The sequence below is a fragment of the Giraffa tippelskirchi genome, chromosome 4, assembly GCF_054371585.1.
Source record: "Giraffa tippelskirchi isolate mGirTip1 chromosome 4, T2T-mGirTip1v1.2.pri, whole genome shotgun sequence".
In the NCBI taxonomy this organism is placed as follows: Eukaryota; Metazoa; Chordata; class Mammalia; order Artiodactyla; family Giraffidae; genus Giraffa; species Giraffa tippelskirchi.
This window is the reverse complement of record NC_137278.1, coordinates 150,381,339-150,408,545: the sequence shown is the minus strand read 5'-3', so window position 1 is coordinate 150,408,545 and position 27,207 is coordinate 150,381,339. Positions and strand designations below refer to the sequence as shown.

The window sequence follows — 27,207 nt, the reverse complement described above, 5'->3', positions numbered from 1 at the left end:
AGTGGGACGTGGGCCACCCTGCCAAGAAGCAGGAGAAGCAAGGAATAATGAGTGTTTTCACTTAATAAGGCCAAGCACATGGAGCAAAGCCCAGGTAGACCTCTGGCACATAGGGGGCTAGAGAGACAATCCAGGGAAAACCTAAGTGTGAAGAGGAAGCTACAACGTAGGGTGGATTAGAAAAGAACAGATATGGCTTAAAACCCCAGATTCATTCCATGGTACAGTGAGTCATCCATCGGCTGATTACAGACAGCCTCTCCAAGTCACCTAACAGCATCCCTACTCTTGAAATCTGTCATCTAACTACAGAGACAGACTTTATTTTCTTGGGCTTCAAAATCACTGCATATGGTGACTGCAGTCATGAAATGAAAACATGCTTGCTCCTTGGAAGAAAAGGTATGAAAAACCTAGACAGTGTATTAAAAAGCAGAGACATCACTTTGCCAACAAAGTTCCATCTAGTAAAGGTTATGGTTTTTCCAATAGTCATGTATGGATATGAGAGTTGGACCATAAAGAAGGCTGAGTGCCAAAGAATTGATGCTTCTCAACTGTGGTGCTATTGAGAGTCCCTTGGACAACAAGGAGGTCAAACCAGTCAATCCTAAAGGAAATCAACATTGAATATTCATTGGAAAGACTGATGCTAAAGTTGAAGCTCCAATATTTTGGCCACCTGATGCGAAGAGCCAACTCACTGGAAAAGACCCTGATGCTGGGAAAGACTGAAGGCAGGAGGAGAAGGGGGTGACAGAAGATGAGATGGTTGGATAGCATCACTGACTCAACGGACATGAGTTTGGGCAAATTCGGGGAGATAGTGAAGGACAGGGAAGCCTGGTGTGCTGCAGTCAGCCCACAGGTTTGCAAAAAGTCAGACACAATTTAGTGACTGAACAACAACTACAGTGGATGTCAGTTTGCTGCTTTCAGCCCTTCTGAGTTGTTTCTCTGATGTGGCTCTTCACACAAATGCTTTCCTCTGCCCAGAACACTCTCCCAGCCCCCGGTTCTCTGGGCCAGTCTCTTCCAACCCCTACTCCCCCAGTAGGACTTCTCCAGGGAACCCTTCCTTCATCTCTGTATCAGATTCCTACTCACCCTGCATTTTTCCTCTCGAGGCCCTTCCCATTTATATTTTATCTGTTTAACACCCACCTTTGCCTAATTTCTTCAGTCCTCTTTTCCCAGTGAGACCTGGCTTATAGGTAGCTTTCAACAAATATTTATGGATTGAATAAATTACACAGGAAAGTGAAATGATCTTTCTGATGGCAGTTAAATGTGCAAGAAAAATTTCTGGTCGTGAATTAGCTAGTGAAAAGTTTTAAAAAATTAAAAACAAACAAACAAACAAAAAGACCAATAATGAGGCTCTTAGTATTTTTCTGAATGAGACTCTCAACAGTAGTTGCCAGGAACCCTGAGCCGTTAACTGGCAGAGACAGTCTGAGATCAGTGTGGAGGCCTGACTCAATGTGACATCGGCCTCTAGTGGCTAAAGTTGAGAATACAGCAATTCCAAGTAAAAGATAACCCCATAGCACTAGCTACAGCGAAGGAAACAAAAAACCCAAAATTGTTTCTGTTTTTCATATATCAGAGGAATTTTCCTTCCATATGGGCACAGTCCATTGTCAGATTTTTACCTCAACTAAATATTTAGCTTTTTGAGCAATCGCATTTAGAAACAGCTATCACATCAGAGCTTCCCTGATAGAGGGAGATTTTATATGAAGCCTGAGTCAATTTTACTACCTTAATTCTTTTTTTCCTAAATAATCTTTTCCAGCCTCCTGGTGTTTTTCTTGGACTTGAAGGCTACCAAATACTCCTGAAATGGAGGTGCAAGGTACCTGCTAATCAATGTGACATGGAGAGAAATGCTGGGACCAGAGAAGAAATGAGTTAAAAGAGAAGAGAGTGTAAATTAGACGCATGAATATAGGAACTAGTTTTGTTTTGTAAACAAATCAGATGAGATAATGCTGTTTAATATTATTTACTTTTCTCTTCTCGTTAGCACTCAACCTAGCATCCTGAGATCCTAGAATGCGTACAGTGTGTACATTCAGTTCTGCAGGTCTTGCATTAAGAACTTGTCATTACTTTTTAATATTTTTTTCTTTGGGCCATACTACACAGCCTGTGGTTTTTCTCTGACCAGGATCGAACTCATGCCTTCTGCAGTGAAACAGCAGAGTCTTAACCACTGGACCACCAGGGTAGTCTATTGTCATTACTTTTTTTTTCCTTTTAAAGATTTTTTGATGTGGATCATTTTTAAAGTCTTTATTAAATGTGTTACAATATTGCTTTTTGTTTTGATTTTTTTGGTTGTTTTTATGTTTCGATCTTTTTGGCAGCACAGCATGTGGGATCTTAGCTCCCTGACCAGGGATCGAACCCACACTCCTTGCATTGGAAGGCAAAATCTTAACCACTAGACCACCAGGGACATCCATTGTCCTTACTTTTTACTCTCCAGGTTTTAAGCACACTATTACTGCCCACCCACCCTCCTTCAGTCCTTATAACATCTTTAGATATGTCTTACTGAATCTGCACGCAGGATGTTGCTCAGGAGAGAAAATCTTTGGAACTCAAGTAAGTCCCACCGTATAAAGTGAGCTCAAGAGGGAAAGGGGTGGTACAGAAGAGACCATCTGTGTGCCTTCTCACAGGGCAGAAGGACAGCAGGGGACACTGTGAGGGCAGCTCAGTGTGTTCTCAGGAAGGAGGCTGAATCTCTTGATCACACATGTTCAAATTGTACCAACCAATAAATCCACGTTCCCATGTAAAACAAATAATTCTTAGATATTGGCCCCTCCTTGCTTTAAGCAATGGGAACCACACTGCCAATCATGGTCTCAGGCTGGATCTGTACAGGAAAGGTACTTCTGAGCACTTTTCTCAAAGCTCTGCTTCCCCAGACACCAGGAACTCATACACAGGTGTCATACAGATGGCACCCTTGCTCAGTTTCAATTAAGTGCCATGGTGGTACCAGCTGGTAATCATAAGAGTTGGCAGAGAGAGAAGCAATAAGGTATTCATTTAATAAGCCTATCACCTCAGCACAATCCCTCTTTCATCCTCTTTTACATTTTCAACAGCACAGGATGCTAGAACTCTTTGGAGAATGGAAGCCCTGCTGTGCCAGGGAGAAGTCGGAGGGGGACCATGCAGAGGAATGGGCAGGTCAGAGGCATGCCCTTCCAGGGGACTTGAAAGAAACAAAGATGTGATTTAAGTGACCGCCCCGGCCCCTGCTGCCCTGGAGTCCTGGGGCATACCCACCATTTCCTTGAATGCACTTTCAAGAGCCCCGATAACCAGGCACTCATGCGGGATCTTCTTCTCGGTGAAGAAGCGCGTGGGTGGGGTGCTGGGGGAGCCCGGGGCGCCCACCCCTCCGCGGAGCGAGGCTGCGCGGGTCAGAGTCCGGCTGCTGGAAGGCGTGTGGTCCGGCTCCTCGCCCAGGCAGGCGGGCGGCAGCACGGCCGAGTTCTTCAGGATCTCCACGATGTCCTGCAGCTGCTCCGTGACGTGGTGCTGCAGCAAGCGGGACGCCACCACGGCGGCCCCGGACCCCGCGTGACCATCAAACAGCGACCAGTAGTGGCAGGAAACGCCTTCTGATTCCTGCGGGGAGAGGGCGACAAGGAAGCGTGAGAACTGTGGCGGCCCCTGCCCCAGGCTGAGCGCGACCCCTCTGGGGCTCAGCGCATCCACCTGTGGTCTGTCTGCAAACGAGGGGTGGGGGTGGGGGGGGTTGGAGGGAGGGCAAAATAGGGCAAGACACTCAGGGATGTGTACCCAGGTGCGTCACTGCCGCTCCCTTACCCCCACCCTTCCCCCGCCCAGGAGATAAAGTGGTCCCTGCCTATCTACCAAGGGCAAGAGCTCAAGGCATCGCCCACTCAGCTGGCATGAGATCTACTTTAATTTGATGCGGAAGGACTTTCTTGATGGTCCCGTGGCTAAGACTCTGCTCCCAAGGTGGCAGGCCTGAGTTTAATCCCTGGTCAGGGAACTAGATCCTTCATGTGGCAACTAAGACTTGGCACAGTCAAATAAGCAAAAATAAATATTAAAAAAAATTTTTGATGTGTAGAAGTGAGAGGTAAAACTACATACAAACAGGTAAGTCTTTACAGTTTTAACAGCTAGTTTCTCATCTCCCTTCTACTGCAACCCCAGAGCCGGTTTGACACCTAGTCTTTTTTAAAACATTTTTATAGTTAACTTTATTTCTATTTAACTGAAGGATAATTGCTTTACAATATTGTGTTTGTTTTTGCCAAACATCAACATTAATCAGCCATAGGTATACCTATGTCCCCTCTCTCTTGAACTTCCCTCCCCACTCCCTCCCCATCCCATTCCTCTAGGTTGTCACAGAGCCCTGGTTTCAGTTTCCTGAGTCACACAGCAATTCCCATTGGCTATCTACTTTACATATGGTAACGTATAGTATATATTTCGATGTTACTCTCTCCATACATCTTGCCCTCTCCTCCTCCCCCTCCCCCTCCCCCCACTTCCATGTTCATAAGTCTGTTTTCTATGTCTGTGTCTCTTTAGAGGAAATTAGGCCCTTATTACAGATGCTTCAGGGTAGTAGACTCGCCCCTCCCGCCCCCCGCAATAGGGCTTTTACACTCTCAGATAATTGCCCCATCTGCTTAGGTCTACATCCTGAATTTTTAGAACATGTTTTTCCCTTGAACACCCCATCTAGTCAAACCTTCACAAGATGCAGACAATTAAAATCTCCTCTTCATGTTTCCTTCTTCCCTCAGTTTTCCAGCTGTCACTCAGCATCTTGGCTTCCTCTTCCTACCCTGAAGCTACATGCAGCCCATTTTCCCTCATCTGCCATGGATCTGGTACCTGCTGGTTGATTTCGATACTGTTTCAAGATGAGCACTTTTAAAAACCATGTTTGAATCACATATGCCTAAGATCTTAGCTACAGGGGGGAAAAAAAGGTGTTCAATTATGATGTATCTAGAAGAGTAAGATATTAAATGCTGAGATTAAATAGGTACGGTACATGTTACATCCACTTCTGACAACTAGGTTTGTCTACTCTGCAGCAATAAATACTGAATTCCTGTTTTTAGTTGAAACCATCATAAAAAGTTCTTTTGGTCTATCTTATTTTTTTTTAATTGAAATATATTTGCCCTATAACATTGTATGAATTTAAGGTGTACAACTTGTTTGATACATTTATATATTGTGATATAGTTGGCATCATAGCTAATACTTAGCATCTCTATCACTTTATTTTTCTTTGTGGTTGGAATAATTAAGATCTAATCTAGCATGTTTCATTATTATAATACAATATTGTTGTCTGTGCATTAGATCTCTAGGACTTATTTACTACTCGTTGCCTATTTACTACTCATCTCTCCTATCCCCCTACCCTCCAGTCCCTAGTAACCCCCATTTTGGGTCCATCTTAGAATTGATGTTGGAAGATACTATGTAGTACAGTGACATATGCCATTACTCTACTTGTGCCCTTTAAGTCTTTGTTTTCACTCAATTCTGTGCTAGATGCCTAGAGATAATTTTTTGGGGGGGGGTCAACAAATATTTACTGAGCAATCTTTCTGCGACAAGGCACAGAAAGTGGGGCAGTGGGGATGAAAAACTAGATGAAAGAGATATAAATCATAGTCTGATCTCAAGAATCCAGGGGCGAGATAGACACTGATCAAATAATCACACAGATAAATGTAAAGTCATAATTCTGGTGACAAGGAGAGGTTCTTGGTGCTGTGAGACCAGCCTGCGGAGGGGCATACTGGAGGACACTTCCTGAGGACATAAGCGCCAGGCTGACAGCCACTGGAAATCCACAAGGTAAGGAGGGGAGAGGAGAGAGTGCCAGGTGGCAGCAACAGCAGATACAAAAGCCCTGTGGTTGAAGGTGTGTGATGAGGAAGAGGAGACTGAACCATGGCTGTGTGACTGAATAGGGGAGAGAGGCAGGAAAGGAAGGAGATGACGTGAGATTGGAGAGGAAGATAGTTGGACCACTCAGTCCTTCCAGGATACACAAAGGATCCAGAACAGGTGATGGCTCCAGCTTAAGAGTAACAGAAAACCATTGATTGAGGTGGGAGTTGGAAAATTGATTTATATTTTTAAAACATCATTCAAGCTATGCTGTGAGGATTAGGAGAGAAGAAAGGGTAAAAGTGAGAATGCCAGTTAGGACATAAAGATACTCAATTAAATCCAGGTAAGAGGAAACACTTACGAATGACTAGAAGCACCTTAAAATGAAGGGATACGCACACTAACTCAGAGGAAAATTAAGTGCAAAAACAACGACCTAAGGACTAGAAGATCTGGATTCAGCGGCATCTTCAACACCAATCAGCTGAGAGGGAGGCAGAGCAAGGAGAGGAAGGCAGTCCAGGCACTGGACCCTGGCTGGGTCACTCTGGAGCTGGACATCCTTGTTACTTAACATCTCTGTGCCATGGTTTCCTAGTAACTAAAAGGCAGGTGATAGCTACTTTACTGTGGAGAGGTATCGGGGAAATTAAATGGTAATTTACATCAAGTAAGTAGCTAACACATCTGGAGTGAGTGAGCATGTGTGCATGCGTGCGGGTGGGTGTGTTATCATTACCATTACAATATGATCCTAGGTAAGTCATTTTCTGGGCTTCAGTTCTTCACCAAAATGAGGAGTGGGTGACTTCCCTAGAAGACTCTGATGCCCCTGCTAACTCTCCAAGTTCAACGTTTAAGCAGGATAGACCAGTGTGGGCTACGGAAGTGGAGGAGGTGAGCCTTGAAGACAGGACAAGTAGAACTTGAATGGATCGAGAGGTAATATGGCAAACAGGAGGTTCAGGTGACAGGGCTGATTCTGATAGATGCTCATCTAGGGTCTCTTCTCTTTTCCTCCTCACTACTGAGTCTGTCTGGGACAGCAACACGTCCACTAAAAATACTCACATCTCAGACTCCCTTGCAGCTCTGTATGTTCACGTGGCCTCACTTTGGCCAATGAGCTACAAGAGGCAGTATCCTGGTTAGAATTTCTAGGAAAGCTAGGGTTTTCTTGACAAAAAAGACAACTCAATGGGCCTGGTCTTTTACCCTGCATCCTTCCCCCATTCTTCCTGCCTAAGTTACAGAAATGACACCTGGAGGTAGCATAACTACCTCTTGCCAAAAAGGCTAAAAGCTGCAGCCCAGGGTTGAGATAGATATATTTCACTCAGTGTTTTCCAACTCTTTGCAATCCCATGGACTGTAGTCTGCCAGGCTCCTCTGTCCATGGGATTTTCCAGGCAAGAATACTGGAGTGGGTTGCCATTTCCTACTCTAGGAGATCTTCCCAACCCAGGGATTGAACCTGTGTCTCTTATGTCTCCTGCATTAGCAGGCACTTTACCACTAGCACCACCTGGAAAGCAGCCCAGGGTGGGAGGGCAGGAAGTCAGAAGGAGCCTGGGCCCTGGATGTCTGGCTGGGAAATGCTGCACAGGCCCTGGACAAGCTGTCATGTGGGTTTCAAGACATTTCAATGAGTCATTGTTGTGAGATTCTGCAACAAGAGCTGGGCATAGGAAGAAGCAAGGATGGGTGTATATGCAGTATCCTGGGACTTGTGGCATGCATGGTAGAATGGAGGAACACACAAAAGTAAGGCACAAGCACAGAAAAGAATCTGAAGTAGGTAGAAGTGGATATCCGCTTAGAATAAACCCGGACCCCCAGGAAATGGTTCTTAATTCAGGGCATCGGTGGAAAGAATTCAGGGAGTCCATGAATCCATCTTTATTTTCACACACCTCTGAAAATGGACACCTCCCTCTATGACGAATGTAAGACAAAGCACAGCAGTATTAGAAGCATCTGTGACTTGGTCACTAATGGAAATAGCACTGTCCTTCCACACAGCTTGAATTATCGTTTATGCTCATCACTACTTTGCAATGATTATCAACCCACTGTGAGCTCTTGTTACTTGCTGCATTAGTAAAGTACATTATTAACTTTATTATTAACACATCCCCGTGACTAGGGACGGAGAAGGCAATGGCACCCCACTCCAGTACTCTTGCCTGGAAAATCCCATGGACGGAGGAGCCTGGTAGGCTGCAGTCCATGGGGTCGTTAAAGAGTCCGACACGACTGAGCGGCTTCACTTTCACTTTTCCCTTTCATGCATTGGAGAAGGAAATGGCAACCCACTCCAGTGTTCTTGCCTGGAGAATCCCAGGGACGGCGGAGCCTGGTGGGCTGCCATCTATGGGGTCGCACAGAGTCGGACACGACTGAAGCGACTTAGCAGCAGCAGCAGCAGCATGACTAGGGAAAAGTGGCAAAAGGAAAGGATTTCTTGCTCAATGTATCTAATTCCCCAAAGGGCCCAAGGCCACCTGGGTTAAACCCATTCACACAGTCCCACACCCGATTCAATGAAACCCCAGCCAACGTCTCTGAGGAAGCTGCAGCAGGGGCAGGGTAGGGATGGGAGAGAAGCCATCGTGTCAGTGTCTGGGCACAGATCCTGCGACACCAAACTTTCTCATGTTTCCAGAGTCATGATTTGAACCAAAGAAGATCAAATCCCGTGAGATAACGAGCCACACTGCCATGGAATGCCATGACATTCTAAAACATCAAATCTGAAATTTTTCTGACAAGTAATCCAACCATTTCCTTCAACAAGGTAGAGCATTCTGCAGCTACCAAAACCACCACCAGCTGACAAAATATCTGGGGAATTTTTAAACAGTCATGAGGAGGCTTGGGTTGGGGGCCCTCTGACGTGGGGCTCAACATTTTCTTTTTGAGAACACCTCTGCACAGCGGCGCTATAAAGACTAGTGCAGCAAATTTTTAAAAGGCAATTACAAATTTTCACAGCTAAAACTTGTAACACATAATTTTCTCACAAAGAAAGTTTCTTTCCACAAAGAAAGCATGCATGCTTGTGCATGCTAAGTCGCTTTAATCGTGTCTGACTCTTTGCAGCCCCATGGACTATAGCCTGCCAGGATCCTCTCTCCATGGGATTCTCCAGGCAAGAATACTGGAGTGGGTTGCCATTCCCTGCTCCAGGGGATCTTCCCGACCCATGGATTGAACCCAAGGCTCCTGTGTCTCCTGCGTTGCAGGCGGATTCTTTATCGCTGAGCCACTGGGGCAGTCCCGGACAAAGTGTAGGTTGAATAAATCCAGCACTGGCCCATGCAGGAGCCAAGCCTACACCCATTAAGCAGTGTCTCTTAAGGTGGGGCCCCACCTTTCATCTTTTTTTAAAGCTTCCCAGGGGATGCTAACGAGCAGCCACAGTTGAGAACCCCTGCTTTAATGAAAAGGGAACTGGTAAGCCATTAGAAGACCCACACTGTAGTCCAAATCTGCCACTGGTTCACTCTACAGCTTCAGATGAGTCACTTGCAACTCCCTGAACAGATCAGACCAGTGGTGTCCAAACTGTGTTCCTTGGTTCTGAAGAGGTGCCTTAGGAAAGAGGAAGGTAAGTGAGTGTTGAAGTGATGAGTCCCTTCGTCTATTACACCAACCAGAGCGGAATGGTTTCATCAGTTATAAACACCAAACACCAGGGTCTTGCAAGAGGTTTTGGACAAAAGAATTTGATGCTTTAAAATAAAAATTTGAAGGCCTCTGAATTAGATAAAAACAAATCCATCAAGAGATTTCAAAATCTTCAGTGTCCTTCTATGGCAGGAATTTCAAAAGTGAGTGATATATTAATATTACATGGGGAGAGAATCACAAGGCAGGCTCTCACCATGCGCTCAGGTGCCAGCTCAGCTGTTAAGAGACTAAGAGACCACAAAGGCACAGACACAGCTAGTTAGAGCACCCTCCCCATCACTTAACAGGCAATATTGCAAATGCTTTACAAATATTAGCTCATTTAATCCTACTACAATCCTACAATGAGGTATGGTCACCACCCCCATTTTACAGGACAGTGAGGGACAGAGAGGACAACCCCTCCAGGTCACCACGTATTAAGTGATGAGGCTCGCACTAGAGCCCACCTCTAAACCATCAGCCCCCACATGAGGCTGAACACCCCCAGCCCACGCTCTGCCTGGCCCTGGATGGAAAGCTTGCCCTGATGGATTCTTGACTCTTGAATTCACTTCTCCACTCTGCAACCTGAGTTTTTCTAAAACATACAATCTGATTAATGTCTTATATCAGCCCAACCACCTTCCCTGAAGGCTGACTCCAGGCTATGAGACCCTGGTTTGCAGTCCCTAATCCAGTCTCTGTTTCTCTCTCTACCTTCCATCTCTTCCTTCAAATCCCACCCATGCAGAACTCCAGTGCTTGCAGCTCATCACAAACCACTACTGCCCCTCCCCCTCTGGCTCCCCCAACCTTTTTGGTACTCACTTTAACTGTCACCTCTTCCTACAAGTTCCCACTGCTCCCTGCACCCACCCCTGCAGTATTAACTATATTGCCTGTGATTGTCTGTCCACCTGCTTGAGCAATTCTGGATTGAAGGAAAGAATATTCTGGAAAAAGGGAGCAGCTAATAAGCAACACAGGTGAAAAGAAGTATAAATATATATATGGTTATATGGAGGCCCGTGTGGACAGTGGCTTGATTCATGCCAACCTTGTGGGCTAGGTTCAGGTTGGGGTGAGATTCTGGAGCCTAGCAAGGCAGACCAGGAGACCCAGTTTGCTGCCGTGGGACATAAGGAGTGATGAGATGCCTCTGTTCCTGAGAATACCGAGAGCTGGGCTGAGGGAGCACTGAGCCCAGGATGTTCTGCAGGTGTACTGCAAGAAGGAAGCATCAGAATTCAAGGGGCTCCTAGAGGTCTGTCCTAAGGCAAATAGGGCCTAGGTCAGGGAGGTATCACTGGGCCAGGAGAGGAGACTTCATGAGACATTTTAAGGACCAACATGAGGCTGGAGTGGGCTATACGGTGTTTGAAATGGGGACGAGACCTTATCAGAGAATTAAAACCTACTTTTTAAAAACATTGGAGTATAATTGCTTTACAAAGTTAGTGTTAGTTTCTGCTGTACAATGAAGTGACCCAGCTATACGTGTACATATATCCCCTCTCTCTTGGACTTCCCCACTGCCCCTTGCCATCCCACTCATCTAGGTCATCACAGAGCACTAAGCTGAGCTCCCTGTGCTACACAGCAGGTTCCCACTAGCTGTCTGTTTTACACATGGTGGTGTATATAGAAGAAGAAGTGAAGAAGTGAAACTGCTCAGTCGTGTCTGACTCTTTGCGACCCCATGGACTGTAGCCTACCAGGCTCCTCCGTCCATGGGATTTTCCAGGCAAGAATACTGCAGTGGGTTGCCATTTCCTTCTCCAGGGTATATAGGTCAATCCTAATCTCCCAACTGGTCCCACCCTCCCCTTCCCCACCATGTCCACATGTTCATTCTCTATGTCTGCATTTCTATTCCTACCTTGCAAATAGGTTCATTGGTGCCATTTTTCTAGATTCCACATAAATGTTGGAGAGGGTGTGGAGAAAAGGGAACCCTCTTGTACTGTTGGTAGAAATGTAAATTGATACAGCCACTATGGAGAAGAGTATGAAGGTTCCTGAGAAAACTAAAAACAGAACTATCATAGGACCCAGCAATCCCACTACTGGGCATAAAATCTGAGAAAATCCTAATTCAAAAAGATATATGCACCCCAACGTTCACTGTAGCACTATTTACAATAGCCAGGATGTGGAAGCAACCTAAATTCTATTGACAGAGGAATTGATAAAGAAGATGTGATACATATATACAATGGAATATTACTCAGGCTTAAAAAGGAACAAAATTAGGTCATTTGTGATGTGGATGGACCTAGAGTCTGCCGTACAGAGTAAAGTAAGTCAGAAAGAGAAAACAAATATCACATATTAACACATATATGTGGAATCTAAAAATCTCCTTTTGAAAGAAGCATGATCAAACAGGATATGCCACACATTTATTCTGAAACAGATACAAGGACCCACCTTCTCCCTCACCCTCTTTACTCAAAATGATGCCATTGGTTGCTGTCAGGTAAGAGTGCACGGTGAGAGGCACAATCAGATCTGAGAACCTTGCGGAATGAACACCTCAATGTCACATCAGGACGGAGGGACGACATCGATATCAGGGGTCTGAGTTGCGAATAAGGCAGCTGGGGGGTCGGGTGGAGCTGTGAAGCTACGGGAGGGACCTAAAAAGTCCCAAGTTATATGAACACAGTACTTTCAAAGCATCTCAAATCTGTGATTTCATTGCAAATACACCTGTATTCCCTCACTGCATAGAATCTTCAATGACTCCCTACTGCCCTTAAAATACCTTTGGTCTTCTGGATGCTCACACAGCTCACGGTCCTGCATGATCTAGCTGCCTCTCCTCTCTGGCTCCTTGTCAGTGATTGTGAATACTCTTGTCCTTTCTCTTCTAACTGCCTTGTCACTACTAGGAGTATAAGTGTCTTGTTTTTATTCTGCCCTAAAACACTCATCTTTTGCCATCTGCTTGGAGAACTGTTTATCCTTCAGTTTTCAGTGGAAGCATCTCCTTCCCACCAAGCCTGCCTGGACCACCTCAGCCTCTGTATATCCCCTATGGAAGTGTTTATCCCACTGATGTGGAATTGTCTGACGTGTCTGTATTAGCGTCCTCAGAGACTCACATGTATCTCATTTACTATGGCATTCCAGGGGGTGCCTGGTATAGAACAGATGCTTCAGTTCAGTTCAGTCACTCAGTCGTGTCCAACTCTTTGTGACCCCATGAATCGCAGCACTCCAGGCCTCCCTGTCCATCACCAACTCCAAGAGCCTACCCAAACCCGTGTCCATTGAGTCGGTGATGCCACCCAACCATCTCATCCTCTGTCGTCCCCTTCTCCTCCTGCCCCCAATCCTTCCCAGCATTAGGGTCTTTTCCAATGAGTCAACTCTTCTCATGAGGTGGCCAAAGTATTGGAGTTTCAGCTTCAACATCAGTCCTTCCAATGAACACCCAGGATTGATCTCCTTTAGGATGGACTGGTTGGATCTCCTTGCAGTCCAAGGGACTCTCAAGAGTCTTCTCCAACACCACAGTTCAAAAGCATCAATTCTTCAGCGCTCAGCTTTCTTCACCGTCCAACTCTCACATCCATACATGACTATTGGAAAAACCATAGCCTTGACTAGACGGACCTTTGTTGGCAAAGTAATGTCTCTGTTTTTAAATATGCTGTCTAGGTTGGCCATAACCTTCCTTCCAAGGAGTAAGCGTCTTTTAATTTCATGGCTGCAATCACCATCTGCAGTGATTTTGGAGCCCAAAAAAATAAAGTCTGACACTGTTTCCACTGTTTCCCCATCTATTTCCCATGCTTAATAATGACTATATAGATGCTTAATAATGACTATATATACAAAGAAAGGAGGGGAGAAAGTGGAGTTTTTCATTTGTCTTTTTTTTTTTAAAGCAATATAGCAGTTTAAGAAATAAGAATTTTATGTAAGATACTTCATACTGGTAAAACCAACAGAATAAACCTAATCTACTTCAGGATCAGAGTTGACTTATCTAACTTGATGACCTCTCAGCTCTCTGGGGCTAGGTGTGTCCTGCAAACCAGCAACCTAGATCCAGGGCCCTTAGCATCTCAAAGGTGCTCCTTGGAAAAACCAAAGGGATGGGACAGTGCCTTCTCTGGCTGTACTTGATTTGCCAGCCCTTATAGTCCTTATGGGACCAGTTTGAAACATACACAAAATTCTCTTCTAAGCTCAGGTTTTTAATCTTTTTTTTTAAAAAAAGGAAAATTAACAAAAAAAACACAACCAAAACCAGATTCCTCTTACTGAAGAGTTGAGCTATTAAAACCCACAGACTTTCTTCAGCTCTTGTGCCCTGTTGAGAGGTATAATCCGCTATTGCCTTTTCCTTTGTACCAAGGACTAAAGGGTAAGGAATGTGCATGGGGAGTTGGAGAGCTGTGTTCTCCACCTGCTTGGTTCCAGCAAAGGTACCAAAGCAGGGAAGTGAAGGGCACAGCTGCATCCGACATCCTCACACCAGCCCACCCCACGCTCCACTTGCCCACAGCCAAAGGCACCATCCACCCCTCATGTGGTTAAAAGGAAGACTACCTCCTCAGCTGGGCATTAGCACAGAGAATGATTTTGAGTTTACCTGGCAAATAAACTGGGTTTCAGATTTCACATTATCTAACAGTCCAAGCGTAACTTTGTCACTGATGTCAACACACCAACATACCATGGCTATTTTAAAAGTTGGATATTTAAATATCCTCACTTCCAAACGAGTTAACACAAACATACAAATCCTACTTGTCGTGATATGTCTTAGCACAGAAAGAACACAGGCTTTAGGATCAAACCTGGGTTCTGGAATTCACTACTGTGTGGTCTTGGGCATGTTTCTCAACTTCTCTCAACTGTTTCCTTATTTAAAGAAAAGAAGAAACTAGGACTCAGAGAGTAAGGATTCACTCATTTTATACTTGTCTCAGTCCCTCCTCTCCTACGTGTCAGACTTGAGCTGGACACTGGGATGTGCCAGGGAATGATTATAATGGGGGAATTCCCTGGCAGTCCAGTGGTTAAGACTCCACCCTTCCACTGCAGGGGACATGGGTTTGATCCCTGGTCAGAGATCTTGCATGCCCCAAGGTGCGACCAAAATAAATTAATAAATAAGAGATAACTGTTGTTATTATTAAAAAAGAAAAGAATATCATGGTTCCCAGGCTCTTAAAATAGAAAGGCGGAATATGAACAGATGACTATAAGCATGTTAGAAAAGAGACATGCCTAGTGTCACATGAGTGGATAATATGCATTAAATGTGCAGACAGGAGGTTATGGGAGAAGGGGAAAGGGCACAAGTATATAGAGATAAAATGAGGGAGTAATAATCTGTAGCAATGGAACTGTTGTATCCTGATTGTGCTGGTGAGTCTATGAATCCACACAGATATTCAAATTCATGATTGTATACCCAAAGGAAGAAAAGTTAACTACACTGTATAATTTTTTTAAGTAATAAATAAAATGTATAGACGGAGAAGGCAATGGCACCCCACTCCAGTACTCTTGCCTGGAAAATCCCATGGACGGAGGAGCCTGGTAGGCTACAGTCCATGGGGTCGCTGAGAGTTGGTCACCACTGAGCGACTTCACTTTCACTTTTCCCTTTCATGCACTGGAAAAGGAAATGGCAACCCACTCCAGTATTCTTGCCTGGAGAATCCTAGGGACGGCGGAGCCTGGTGGGCTGCCGTCTATAGCGTCGCACAGAGTCGGACACGACTGAAGCGACTTAGCAGCAGCAGCAGCAGCAAAATGTATAGAATCTTGTCCAGCAGGTAGGAGAAACAATAAAGCTAGAAGTAACAGTACAGTGAGTCCCCTACATACACGAGTTCTGTTTAGAGAGTGCTTTCCTTAAGTCCAATTTGTAAGTCCAACAATGTTAGCCTAGGTACCTAACTAACACAATGGGCTACATAGTACTGTACTCTAATAGGTTTATAATACTTTCACACATATAATACATAAAAAACAAACACAAAAAATAAAGAAAACATTTTAAGTCTTACAGTACATTACCTTGAAAATAACAGTAGTACAGTACAACAGCTGGCATTCAGGGGCTGGCATCGGGTGAATAGGCAGGAAGGGTTACTGACTGGAGGAGGGAGAGGAGGTGGGAGATGATAGAGCTGAAGGATCTTCAGCAACAGGAGACAGAGGGCAAGCTGCAGTTTCACTGACATCTGATGTTGATGGAACACATGTCCGCATCTTTGAAGGTTTGCAACTTGAAAGTTCATATGTACGGAACTCAGTGAAATTACTTACACTCACTGTTAAATAATCTAGGGGGACAATGAGCAGGCAGGGAGCAATAAGGACCCCCTCATCCAGGAGACCAAACTGCACACTCCAGCACCCCCCTGCTGATGGGATACTTGTGGTCATCCTCCATGTAATCTCTGTCATTTCCATTCTTCTTAGGTCACTTCCCCCATGGAAAGTCTAGGTTCAAAGGATATCTACCAAGTACCTACTGTGATGGATCTCCACAACCCCACCATAAAATGGGCATCAGTGTCCCATTTTACCAATGATGTCAGCAGGGCACAGTCAGTCAAGTGGCTCTACTGGTCAATGGTAACACCAGGACTGAACCCATTTAAAATTACAGAACCTTATTTTTCCGAAACACACAACTTTGTGTAATTAATCTCCCTAGCTTCTGTGACTCTGTAGCCTTTAACAATGCAGCACTATTTTACTTTGTTTGTTGCTTATTAGTAATTGCATACATGTGCCAGGCCACTGGTCGACTGCTCTAATTTCTTGGAAGTGGCTCATTGTTACTCTCTGGTGGCATCAAAAAATGTCACTGGGCAATCAGCTCATCATACAAAGTTCTACACCTGGAACACCAAAGCCTTCATGTTTAGAGGAACATGCTCTTGACATCATGAACTTCAAAATTACTAATATTCTATTTTAACAAGCATTTACCCTGTTTTTGCTTCAGACTAACAAGAGTTAAAATTCACTCCACTTGAAGAAAAACATCGAGCCCTTTCTTAATTTGCCACACAATTAAACTTGGCAGCCATCACTCACGTCTCAAAAGAGTAACTTAGAAGTGATTTTCCAGTTGCATTCTAAATTATTTCATTTACAAAAAAATAAAGATAGTCTTCTGTGTAATCTACAACACACCCACACACACACACACGCTCATCTCCTTTTTGGGAATACACCTGCAACAAGAAAAAGGAATATTCCAGAAGGTAAAAAATTGGGAGTTTAAAGCTCACTGTTTCTCTTTTAGAATTTCACTACAGTAGGTCCAATGTGACCTCTTCCTTCCTCTAAAGTTCTAGAAACTGCTTTTTAATCACAATGCTTATTTTCTTTTTCCTATTTTCCACGATCATATGTAAAGCCTGAACTTAGTAAGTTTTACCCGGGAAGGGTCCCTCGGACCTTTCAATGTGCATAAGGTTGTTCCAAACAGAAATGTATCCATGGGGCTTCCCTGGTGGTCCAGTGGTTAAGAACCTGCCTTGCAATGCAAGGGATACCAGTTCGATCCCTGGTCCAGAAGATCGCACGTGACACAGAGCAACTAAGCCCATGCACCACAACTACTGAGTCCATGCACCTACAGCCTGTGCTCCACAACAAGAGAAGCCACTGCAATTAGAAGCCTGCGCACTGAAACCAAGAGTAGCCCCTGCTCACGGCAACAAGAGAAAACCTGTGCAGAGCACAGGCAAAAACAAATAAATAAAAATTAAAAAGAAAAAAAACCCCACAAAAGGCTCAGTATGAGTGTGGAATGCACTTGCCTCCCTCCTTTCCTGCCAAAGAAGAGGGACTACTTATTTTCCATTGGGGAACCAGAGGGCTGACATACTCTTCTGATCCCCACTATTGTATGGCTTGATTTCCACCCAAGTTTTTGGCCAAGTTTCAAGGATGCAGAATTAGAGGGGGATGATGCAGAATTGGCGTATCTGTTTTAGGCATTTCATCTACAGGGATTTCAATCACCAGTTCTTCATCTGATTGCACAGCAACGCAATAAGAGGAAGAAGAATAAATCAGCCGATGATGAAGCTGAGATGTGGGAAAATTTGAAGAACTTCGTGACAAGTCCTTCCAAGGGCCCACGTTCTACTGCTGTCCACTTGGAATCATGCCCACAGAGCATAGTTTGTTTGTTCTTAACCTAGTTCTCTCTCTGACTAAACTACGCAGATATTTTGTTCCTACTGGGAAAGATTCCTTATTCTCATATATGTAAAAGAGCATGGCTTCCTTCTCAGGATCTGAATACAAAACACAGATTTTCTTTGGTTCAAATCTTCCACTTTATGAGAGAGTGAGTGTAGGATAAGTATGTTTGGTTTTTGTTTTTAAATGGCAATTTAGTTCCATATGTCAAAATGCTATTAAATAAATATTAATTTCTGAGACAAGAGTAGAGACAAGAATTAGAAGGTGATAGCTTTGGCTAAGTTGTGTTCCGGTTTATTCTAGACTCAAAAATTAGCTCAAGAATGTTCTCAAATGGCTCAGATGGTAAAGAATCTGCCTGCAGTGCAGGAGATCCAGGTTCAATCCCTGGGTCCAGAACATCTCCTGGAGAAGGGAATGGCAACCCACTCCAGTATTCTTGCCTGGAGAATTCCATGGACAGAGGAGCCTGGTGGGCCGCAGTCCATGGGGTCACAAAGATTCAGACATGACTGAGCAACTAACATAGCATGTCAAAACACTATTAAGTACATATTAATTTCTGAGAGACAGAAGTAGACAGTTAATGACAGTTTTGGCTAAGTCATGTTATGGTTTATTCTAGATGTAAAAATTAGCTCAAGAATGTTCTCAAACTATTATTTTATACATCAAAAGCTTCTCCTTAAATTAGTTTACAGTAGGAACATAAGTAATGTGAAATAATATTGAAATGTGGCTGCAAACTCCACTGTTAGTATAACAGATAATATTAATTGAGCATTTACTACATACCAGGCACTATTCTAAGCACTTTTCATATTTTTAACTCATTTAATTCTAATAACCTTATGAGGTAGAAATTATCACCCCCAATATGCAGATGAGGAAACTGAGGCATCACAAGATAACAACTAGTGAGTGGCAGAGCTGGGATTCAAACTCAGATACTCATGACTGTGCAATCAGAGGCTTTTTCTATTTGTTGTGGTTTCAATCAAATAATGGTCTTCTATAATTTAGCAAGAAAAAAATGGACTATAAGGACAAAAAGATGATGAACAATTTCATTTCCATTCTGTTCTTCACCTGAGTCAGTGAGAGCTGTTATCCAGTTTCAGAGTTGATGTGGGAAACTGCTAAATAACTCTTAATTCAAAAGAGAAATCACATGGAAATGAGAAAAAGTTTAGCATCAAATTATATTGAAATTATACATATTAACAGTAGGAGTTGTTCTTCTTTCATTTCAGACTTTTCCAAAGACTGAAAGACTTTCCTGCCACATTTCCCAGCTGCTAAGGGATAAATGGCTTCCCTGGTAACTCAGTGGAAAAGAATCCTCCTGACAATACAGGATACACAGGTTTGATCCCTGGGATGGGAAGTTCCCCTGGAGAAGGAAATGGGAACCCACTCCAGTATTCTTGCCTGGGAAATCCCACAGACCCTGGTGGGCTACAGTCCAAAGGGTTGCAAAGAGCTGGACACAACTGAGAGACTAAGCAACAACAACGAATAAAGAGGCACCATGTGACCAGTGAGTATAGACTTGGAAGCCAGACTGCCTGGGCTGAATCCAAGCTCCACACTTTCCAGCTCTGTGCCTCGGTTTCCCCATCAGTAAAGATAATAATACTACAGACTTATGTGTATATTATGAGGTTAAAGGAATTAATATTGGCAAAGCCAAAATTGGCAAAGCACTAAGATCAGTGTTGTGTCTGGCATACGAATGCTGAATATTAGGCTTTAAAAAAAATAAGAAAAGAAAATTTCAAGAGCTTATTGCTCTTGCCAATAATGTTCTCCTCATTTAAAGCTCTGGGGAAATCAGATTACAAGTGAAACAAGGAGAAATTTCCATTTCACAACATTTATTTTCCTTTAGCCTTAAGATTTGCCACAGTGGGAAAATCTATTGTGGAAACAAGTTTGAGTCGCATTCTTGGCCCCTACATACATTTTGGTCAAACCTGGTCTTCAGAGTAAACCCACACTCACTGAGAAGGGAACTGTCAAGTTATTCTAACTGACATTGGTCTGAACATCCTGGTTGGAAAGTCATTCTTCTTAACCACTGGGCAAGAATTCTAATCCCTGGAACCAAGAGATAAGACTTTTGAGAGAAACCATGGCACTCCTGCTTTGAAAAAAAAAAATCTAAGTAGATATATGGAAAGGTTATGTTTTTCTTGACACGCTCAGAACAAAGACCTTAATTGAGAGGGAAATTTTAGAGTAATAAACCCAATGACAGAAACCAAAGGCTGCTCCTTTTGTTTTTTATAGCTGACATTGTTGCAGGAAGCAGACTGCCAAATGTGGCCAAATGCCCCAGAAACGCTGCCTCTGTGGAACCACGGGAAACCTTTACTTAATGCTCTGGGGGGAAACCGAGGGCTTCTCACAGAAAACAGATGAAAAGAACAGCAAACCTTCACTCCAGAAAGTTGAAATAGCCCTTCTCATTTCCTCTTTATCTCTCCCCATCCCCAATTTGATCCTATTTGCCTGGAATTCCCACAGTGCTGCCCCATCCTCTGCTGAGAAAGATAATCAGCTTTCCTCTCCCCTGCTGATGAACTTGGACATGGCCATCTCCTGTTATTGTAATTAGACACTGAACTAACAGACACTGAATCCACATACTCTGATGTGTTTTGATTAAATTAAACAACATAAGGAGGCTCTGAAGGAAACAGGACTTAGAATGCATGTGTCCACAGGTCTCGTCTTAAGCACAAAATGACTGGTTCCAAAACAGGCAGTCAGATGTGAGGGGAAACTGTCCTGGTTATTACGGCCACCATGCACTGCCTCCCACCCACACATCTTACATAAGGGCAGGGGCTTCTTACCTTAATACTAAGGTTATATGATGCCCTCAAGAATGAACTCTCCCTCCCTCCTCAGAGAAGTCATCTGCTATCTTTCTCTCTTTATCTCATTCCTAGAATGACTCAGGAACTGGAAAACAAAAGCTCTTGGAAAAGCTGTCTTCACTGGCAGGTGGCAATCAGTACAATAAATAAAGACTTCTTAACAACTTTCAGAAAATACTGGCAAGATGGCGTAGTAGAAGGACGTGCGCTCATCTTCTCCTGCGAGAACATCAAAATTGCAACTAGCTGTTGAACAACCATCAACAGGAGAATGTTGGATCCCACCAAAAGAACACACCCCACGTCCAAGGGCAAAGAGAAGCCCCAGCAAGATGGCAAGAGAGGTGAAATCACATTTAGAATCAAACCTCAGATCCATCAGAGAAGCTTCAGTTCACTTCAGTTGCTCAGTCGTGTCCGACTCTTTGCGACCCCATGAACCACAGCACGCCAGGCCTCCTATCACCAACTCCCGGAGTCTACCCAAACCTATGTCCACTGTGTCAGTGATGCCATCCAACCATCTCATCCTCTGTCATCCCCTTCTCCTCCTGTCCTCAATCTTCCCCAGCATCAGGGTCTTTTCAAATGAGTCAGCTCTCCACATCAGGTGGCCAAAGTATTGGAGTTTCAGCTTCAACATCAGTCCTTCCAATGAACACACAGGACTCATCTCCTTTAGGATGGACTGGTTGGATCTCCTTGCAGTCCAAGGGACTCTCAAGAGTCTTCTCCAACACCACAGTTCAAAAGCATCAATTCTTCGGTGCTCAGCTTTCTTTTTAGTCCAACTCTCACATCCATACATGACTACTGGAAAAACCATAGCCTTGACTAGATGGACCTTTGTTGGCAAAGTAATGTCTCTGCTTTTTAATATGCTGTCTAGGTTGGTCATAACTTTCCTTCCAAGGAGCAAGCGTCTTTTAATTTCATGGCTGCAATCACCATCCGCGGTGATTTTAGAGCCCCCAAAAATAAAGTCAGCTACTGTTTGCACTGTTTCCCCACCTGTTTGCCAGAGGGCACAAACAACAGTTTGTGCATATCAGGGCCCAGGGAAAGGGGCAATGACTCCCAAAAGGGACTGAGCCAGACCTGCCTTTGAGTGTCTCCAGTGGAGGCAGAGGTCAGCAGTGGTCTGCCACGGGGACAGAGGCTCTGGCTTCAGCAGACCTGGGAGGCACGGCATGTGGCATAACCTCATGGAGGAGGCCACCATTAGTGCCACTACAGAGCCATTGAGTAGACAACCCACAAACTGGAGAACCATTATACCAAAGAAGTTCTCCCAACTGTTGCAAAATTTCTAGGGCCCACAACAGATTCCCCAACCTGGGGATCCAGCAAAAGGACTGAGAATCCCCAGGGAATTTGATTTTGAAGGCCAATGGGATTTGATCATAGAAGTTCCACAGGACTGGGGGAATAGACTCTTGGACGGCACAAACAAAGCCCTGTGTGCACCAGGACCCAGGAGAAAGGAGCAGTGGCCCCATAGGAGACTGACAGACTTGCCTGTGAGTATCTGGGAGTCTCCGGCAGAGGGGTGGGTCAACAGTCAGGGGCACTGACTACAACAGTCCTGGCAGCCGCGGCATGCTGGCATAAGTCCTTTTGAAAGAGGTGGCCATTACCACCATTACCCCTACCATAGTTTGGCCTCAGGTGAACTACAGGGAGGGAACACAGCCCCACCCATCAGCAGAAAACTTGATTAAAGATTTACTGAGCATGGCTCCACCCATCAGAATAAGACCCAGTCTCCCCCACAGTCAGTCTCTCCCATTAGGAGGCTTCCATAAGCCTCTTATCCTTATCCATCAGAGGGCAGACAGAATGAAAACCACAATCACAGAAAACTAACCAATCTGATCACATGGATCCCAGCTTTGTCTAACTGAATGAAACTATGAACCATGCCTTGTAGGGTCACCCAAGACGGATGAGTTATGCTGGAGAGTTCTGAAAAAAAGTGGTCCACTGGAGAAAGGAAAGGCAAACCACTTTAGGATTCTTGCCTTGAGAACCCCATGAACAGTATGAAAAGGCAAAAACATAGGACACTGAAAGATGAACTCCCCAGGTCAGTAGGTGCCCAATATGCTACTGGACAAGAGCAGAGAAATAGCTCCAGAAGGAATGAAGAGGTTGAGCCAAAGTGGAAACAATGCCCAGTTGTGGATGTGTCTGGTGATGAAAGTAAAGTCTGATGCTATAAAGAACAATATTGCAAAGGAACCTGGAATGTTAGGTCTGTGAATCAAGGTAAACTGAAAGAAGTCAAACAGGAGATGGCAAGAGTGAGCATAGACATTTTAGGAATCAGTGAACTAAAATGGACCTGAATGGGCAAATTTAATTCCGTTGACTATTATATCTACTACTGCCAGCAAGAATCCATTAGAAGAAACGGAGTAGCCCTCATAGTCAACAAAAGAGTCTGAAATGCAGCACTTGGATGCAGTCTCAAAAATGACAGAATGATCCTTGCTTGTTTCTAAGGCAAACCATTCAGTATCACAGTAATCCAAGTCTATGCCCCAATCACTAATGCTTAAGAAGCTGAAGTTGAACATTTCTATGAGGACCTATAAGACTGTCTAGAACTAATACCAAAAAAAAAAAAAAAAATGTCCTTTTCATCATAGGGGACTGGAATGCAAAAGTAGGAAATCAAGAGATATCTGGAGTAACAGGCAAGTTTGGCCTTGGAGTATAAAATGAAGGAGGGCAAAGGATAACAGAGTTTTGCCAAGAGAATGCACTGGTCATAGCAAACACCTTCTTCCAACAACACAAGAGGTGACTTTAAACAGACATCACCAGATGGTCAATACTGAAATCAGATTGATTATATTCTTTGCAGCCAAAGATGGAGAAGCTCTATACAGTCAGCAAAAACAAGACCGGGAGCGGACTGTGGCTCAGATCATGAACCCCTTATTGCCAAATTCAGACTTAAATTGAAGGAAATAGGGAAAACCACTAGGCCATTCAGGTATGACCTAAATAAAATCCCTTAGGACTACACAGTGGAAGTGACAAATAGATTCAAGGAATTAGATCTGATAGCCTGAAGAACTATGGATGGAGGTTTGTAACACTATACAGGAGGTGGTGATCAAAACCATCCCCAAGAAAAAGAAATGCAAAAAGGCAAAATGGTTGTCTGAGGAGGGCTTACAAACAGCTGAGAAAAGAAGAGAAGCTAAAAGCAAAGGAGAATAAGAAGGATATACCCATTTGAATGCAGAGTTCCAAAGAATAGCAAGGAGAGATAAGAAGGCCTTCCTCATTTTTTGATTGGGTTGTTTATTTTTCTGGAACTGAGCTGCATGACCTGGTTGTATACTTTTGAGATTAATTCTTTGTCAGTTGCTTCATTTGCTATTATTTTCCCCCATTCTGAAGGCTGTCTTTTCACCTTGCTTATAGTTTCCTTCATCGTGCAAAAGCTTTTAAGTTTAATTAGGTCCCATTTGCTTATTTTTGCTTTTATCTCCATTACTCTGGGAGGTGGGTCATGGAGGATCCTGCTGTGATTTATGTCAGAGACTGTTTTGCCTATGTTTTCCTCTAGGAGTCTTATAGTTTCTGGTCTTACATTTAGATCTTTAATCCATTTTGACCAAAGAACTAAACAAACATTTCTCCAAAGACATACAGATGGCTAACAAACACATGAAAAGACACTCAACATCACTCATTATCAGAGAAATGCAAATCAAAATCACAATGAGATACTATCTCACGCCGGTCAGAAATGGCTGCTATCAGAAAGTCTACAAACAATAAATGCTGGAGAGGGTGCAGAGAAAAGGGAACCCTCTTACACTGTTGGTGGGAATGAAAACTAGTATAGCCACTATGGAGAACAGTGTGGAGATTCCTTAAAAAACTGGAAATAGAACTTCTATATGACCCAGCAATCCCACTGCTGGGCATACATACTGAGGAAACCAGAAATGAAAGAGACACATGTACCCCAATGTTCATGGCAGTACTGTTTACAATAGCTAGGACATGGAAGCAACCTATATGTCCATCGGCAGACAAATGGATAAGAAAACTGGTACATATACACAATGGAATATTATTCAGCTATTAAAAAGAATGAATTTGAATCAGTTCTAATGAGGTGGATGAAACTGGAGCCTATTACACAGAGTGAAGTAAGAAAGAAAAATACCAATACAGTATATTAATGCATATATATGGAATTTAGAAAGATGGTAACAATGAACCTATATGTGAGACAGTAGAAGAGACACAGATATAAAGAACAGATTTTTGGACTTTGTGGGAGAAGGGGAGGGCAGGATGATTTGAGAGAATAGCATTGAAACATGTATATTACCATATGTGAAACAGATTGCCAGTCCAGGTTTGATGCATGAGACTGGGAGCTCAAGGCTGATGCACTGGGATGACCCTGAGGGATGAGATGGGGAAAGAGGTGGGAGGGAGGTTCAGGATGGGGGACATGTGTACACCCATGGCTGATTCATGTCAATGTATGGCAAAAACCACTACAATACTGTAAAGTAATTAGCCTCCAAGTAAATAAATTAAAAAAAGAAAGAAAGCCTTCCTCAGTGATCAATGCAAAGAAATAGAGGAAAACAACAGAATGGGAAAGACTAGAGATCTCTTCAAGAAAATTAGAGATAACAAGGGAACACTTCATGCAAAGATGGGCACAGTAAAGGACAGAAACGGTATGGACCTAACAGAAGCAGAAGATATTAAGAAGAGGTGGCAAGAATACACAGAAGAACTGTACAAAAAAGATCTTAATGACTCAGATAACCACGATGGTGTGATCATTCACCTAGAGCTAGATATCCTGGAGTGCGAAGTCAAGTGGGTCTTAGGAAGCATCACTACGAAAAAAACTAGTGGAGGTGATGGAACGCCAGTTGAGCTATTTTGAATCAGCTGCATGATGCTGTTAACGTGTTGCACTCAATTATGCCAGCAAACTTGGAAAACTGAGCAGTGGAAAACCGAGAAGAGGTCAGTTTTTCATTCCAATCCCAAAGAAGGGCAATACCAAAGAATGTTCAAACTACTGCCCAATTGCACTCATCTCACACACAAGCAAAGTAATGCTCAAAATTCTCCAAGCTAGGCTTCAACAGCATGTGAATGGAGAACTTCCAGATGTTCAAGCTGGATTTAGAAAAGGCAGAGCAACCAGAGATCAAATTGACAACATCCATTGGATCACAGAAAAAGCAAGAGAATTCCAGAAAAACATCTACTTCTGCTTCATGGACTATGCTAAAGCCTTTGACTCTGTGGATCACAATAAACCATAGAAAATTCTTAAAGAGGTGGGTATACCACACCATTTCACCTGCCTCCTGAGAAACTTGTATGCAGGTCAAGGAACAACAGCTAGAACTGGATATGGAACAATGGACTGGTTCCAAATCGGGAAAGGACTATGTCAAGGTGTATACTGTCACCATTATTTAACTTATATGCAGAGTACATCATAAGAAATGCTGGGCTGGATGAAGCACAAGATGGAATCAAGATTCAGGAAGACATATCAATAACTTCAGATATGCAGATGACACCACCCTTATAACAGAAAGCGAAGAGGAACTAAAGAGCCTTTTGATGCAGATGAAAGAGGAGAGTAAAAAAGCTGGCTTAAAACTCAACATTCAAAAAACAAAGATAATGGCATCCGGTCCCATCAATTCATGGCAAATAGATGGGGAAACAATGGAAACAGAGACAGATTTTATTTTCTTGGGCTCCAAAATCACTGCAGATGGTGACTGCAGCCATGAACTTAAAAGATGCTTGCTCCTTGAAAGAAAGCTTTGACGAACCTAGGCAGCGTATTAAAATGCAGAGACATTATTTTGTCAACAAAGGTCCATATAGTCAAAGCTATGGTTTTTCTAGTAGTCATGTATGGATATGAGAGTTGAACCATAAAGAAGACTGAGTGCTGAAGAATTGATGCTTTTGAACTGTGGTGTTGGAGAAGACTCTTGAGAGTCCCTTGGACTGCAAGGAGATCAAACCAGTCAATCCTAAAGGAAATCAGTCCTGAATATCCATTGGAAGGACTGATGCTGAAGCTGAAGCTCCAATACTTTGACCACATGACGCTAAGAGCCGACTCAATAGAAAAGACCCTGCTGCTGGGAAAGACTAAAGGCAGGAGGAGAAGGGGATGACAGAGGACGAGATGTTTGGATGGCATCACTGACTCAATGGACATGAGTTTGAGCAAGCTCCAGGAGATGATGGACAGGGAAGCCTGGCGTGCTGCAGTCCATGTGGTCTCAAAGAGTCGGACACGACTGAGCGACTGAACAACGAACAACAATAACACCTTTCAAATCAAAGGAAAGGAAGCCTAGTAATGGTGATCAGATCCCACAAATCATGATCAGGTAAATTTAAAAGGCTTCGGTGTACCTATACCTGATTCTTGTTGATGTATGACAGAAAACCACAAAATTCTGTAAAAAAATTATCCTTCAATTAAACA

At 43.6% G+C, this 27,207-nt stretch overlaps 1 protein-coding gene and 2 long non-coding RNA genes across 3 annotated transcripts in view; 2 read left to right on the top strand and 1 right to left on the bottom strand.

The window, feature by feature from the left end:
- LOC145545149 (uncharacterized) overlaps positions 1-1,992 on the top strand; it is a 57,011-nt gene extending 55,019 nt beyond the window's left edge. Inside the window, exon 4 of the long non-coding RNA XR_014081908.1 lies at positions 1,799-1,992. This is a non-coding gene — a long non-coding RNA (uncharacterized LOC145545149). The remainder of the gene's footprint in view (positions 1-1,798) is intronic.
- The window catches only part of PPM1H (protein phosphatase, Mg2+/Mn2+ dependent 1H), a 301,134-nt gene that overhangs the window by 161,307 nt on the left and 112,620 nt on the right, over positions 1-27,207 (bottom strand). Inside the window, exon 3 of the mRNA XM_081588932.1 lies at positions 3,310-3,654. Coding sequence (XP_081445058.1) covers positions 3,310-3,654 — 345 coding nt within the window. The remainder of the gene's footprint in view (positions 1-3,309; positions 3,655-27,207) is intronic.
- LOC145545151 (uncharacterized) lies at positions 3,131-5,381 on the top strand. The gene is made up of 2 exons (XR_014081910.1): positions 3,131-4,475; positions 4,815-5,381. It is a non-coding gene; the product is annotated as an uncharacterized LOC145545151 (long non-coding RNA).